The sequence below is a fragment of the Mesitornis unicolor genome, unplaced genomic scaffold (assembly GCF_000695765.1).
Source record: "Mesitornis unicolor isolate BGI_N332 unplaced genomic scaffold, ASM69576v1 scaffold45716, whole genome shotgun sequence".
Lineage (NCBI taxonomy): Eukaryota > Metazoa > Chordata > Aves > Mesitornithiformes > Mesitornithidae > Mesitornis > Mesitornis unicolor.
In genome coordinates this window covers 104,520-106,901 of record NW_010192542.1, presented here as the reverse complement: position 1 = coordinate 106,901, position 2,382 = coordinate 104,520, and the positions used below count along the sequence as shown (strand labels likewise).

Genomic DNA, 2,382 nt, shown 5'->3' with positions numbered 1-2,382 from the left:
GCATAGTTGAAGTATATATGCCATACTTAGCTTTCTGAGTGTGAATTTCTGACTGTGACAAGAGTATGAGTTGTAACCATGTTAACAAATAACCAGAGTGGTTCTAGAAACCATTTTTATAAAGTCTACCTATGTTAAGAATTTAATATTGGTGTACATTTATATTAACAGAATATTTACAGTTTGTTTTCTTTTTTTTTCTTTTTTTGTTTAAAACAAGAAGTCAAAAAAAATCCTCTTAAATTTCTGCATAATATAATAAGGCAAAAAACAAACAGTTTTGTACATTATTATTATTATTAATATTTTAATATATATCTGTAACTTCGGTTCCAAAGTACCAAGGTAAGTGATCTATTGGCCTCAGGAGGGAACCTCACAGTGGACTGTAAAACTACAGTACTTCCATAAATAATACTTTTAAGAAACCCTGGGTAATTTTTTCTTAAGGATCTGAGGCCTTTAAAATGCAAATTTAACTAAAAACAAAAGCAAAATTTCTTCTTTTTTTAAGTGAATAAAGAGCACAAAATTAAAAAAAATACAAATCCATTAAAAATGTTTCTCACATTTGGGAAAAAATGTACAAACTTGATATTTTTAACTCATTTTTTTTTAGCACAGAAACAAAAAACAAAACCAAAAATCAATACCTATATATTAAATTCCCATTCTCAGCAACCTTCTTGTTGGAAAGTCTGCATCCCCGACCCCGTTATTTCTGGAAATGTGCTTAACTTCTACAAATTTTACATTAAAAAAAAAAGTTTACAGCAGTGCATTTTGTAAAAGGTTTGTTTTTCGTTGGTTTTTTTTTCCTGTTCGATTTTTTTTGTTGTTTGTTTGTTTTATATACAGGCGAGTTTAAAATTCAATGTTGGGGACTATCGTGCCTCTACTTCTTTGGGGTTCCTAGAGGGGGAGTAGTCCCTGGACTCTGAGTTTGTGAGTGGAGTAGTCCTGCGTGGGGAGGCAGGTCTGGTGCTGCTCGCTGGTACAAGGGGCGGTGGGGCGCTCAGCGCTGCCGTCGGCGGGTTCCTGTTCAAAATCCCGTTGTGCATGGCAGTGGATGGACTCAGTCTGGGGTAATGCATCCCGCTTAAATGAGGCATGAAGGATGGCATGTGTGCCAGGTGACTTTCGATGGGGGACGAGTGCAAGTGGTGCATTCTGGCACGCTCAAGTTCTTCCCGTAAGTGCAAGCGCTCTCTTTCCTCCACTTGCCGCAACCGCTCCTGCTCTCGGCGGGCTTCAAGAAGGTTTTCATGGTTATAGTCGTGAGGCTCCCTGTCTCTGTAAGAACGCTCATGGTCGTAAAATCCAGAGGTGGTTGGGAACCTGTGGATGGGATCCGTCCGGAGCTGAAAGTCCATCCGACGGTGCAGGTCTAAGTTCCGGTAGGCATCTCGCAACGGGTCCCTCATTGGGTCCCACGAAAATCCGGGATGTGGCAGCCTCTCTCTTCCTGACAAAGGATTCATGCCTATGAGCGGGGTCATCATTCTGCTGCGGTCCAGAACATTCATGTTGTTCATCTGGTGCACGCTGCCCATGGAGATGGGCATAGAGGCAGTCATCGAGTGAGGCAACGATAATCCATGCAAAGTAGGTGGTGGGGGATGCTCCACCGATCGGGAGTGCTGCGAAGGCTCAGACCCTACCACCAGCACATCACTGTCTTCCTTCCTCTCCTCTTTGACTTTGATGTCATTCTTTATCTTCTGGAGGTCGCTGGGAAGCTCTGTCTTTCTCTCCATGTCCTTGCTCATTAGATTGGTAAGCTTCAAGCTCTCGCTTAGTGCAGGTTTGCTGTATGGGGATACAGACTGGATTACTGGCTTTGTGTTGTCCTCAGAGGGTCTCTTATCATGGCTTGGAGTTTCCTTCACTGGGGAACGGCTCTCTTTAATTTTGTGTTCTGCAATGGGCGGCTCTCTCAGCCGGTCAGGGTGCTCTCGCTCGGGTTCTTTGGACCTTTCCCTTTCCCCAAGGCTGACCTGCCTGATGGGATCGCTGGAGGTTTGGCTGTTGCTGCGGATGAGATTGCTTATCTGATGTGTCACTGGAGCCGACGCCGGTGAGGATCTGTTTGAATGTCTGTTTTTATCCACGAGGTCTCTGAAAAAAGAGAGAGTATACAGCCTTGGGTTTGTGTGAGCAACACGCATAGTGCTGTGTCTGGTTGTGCAACCTGAGATTGCTCAGAAAATTATTTGAAAAGCTCTACTAGCATCAGCTATAGCTGTGATGCTACACTAAGAGATACACACTACCTGCCTTTACATACTACATAGAAAAAAGACTGCTAAGTGTTTCCAAACAGGGGGACTAAACTGGGGATGCATTTGAAAGAACAGAATATTCACACTAAAAGAAAGACCA

General features: G+C 43.0%; 1 protein-coding gene across 1 annotated transcript in view; it reads right to left on the bottom strand.

Moving 5' to 3' along the window:
* Positions 1-608: 608 nt before the first annotated feature.
* The window catches only part of LOC104542729 (autism susceptibility gene 2 protein-like), a gene marked incomplete at its 5' end in the record, with an annotated part of 27,488 nt that continues 25,714 nt past the window's right edge, over positions 609-2,382 (bottom strand). Inside the window, one exon of the mRNA XM_010187133.1 lies at positions 609-2,118. Coding sequence (XP_010185435.1) covers positions 885-2,118 — 1,234 coding nt within the window. The remainder of the gene's footprint in view (positions 2,119-2,382) is intronic.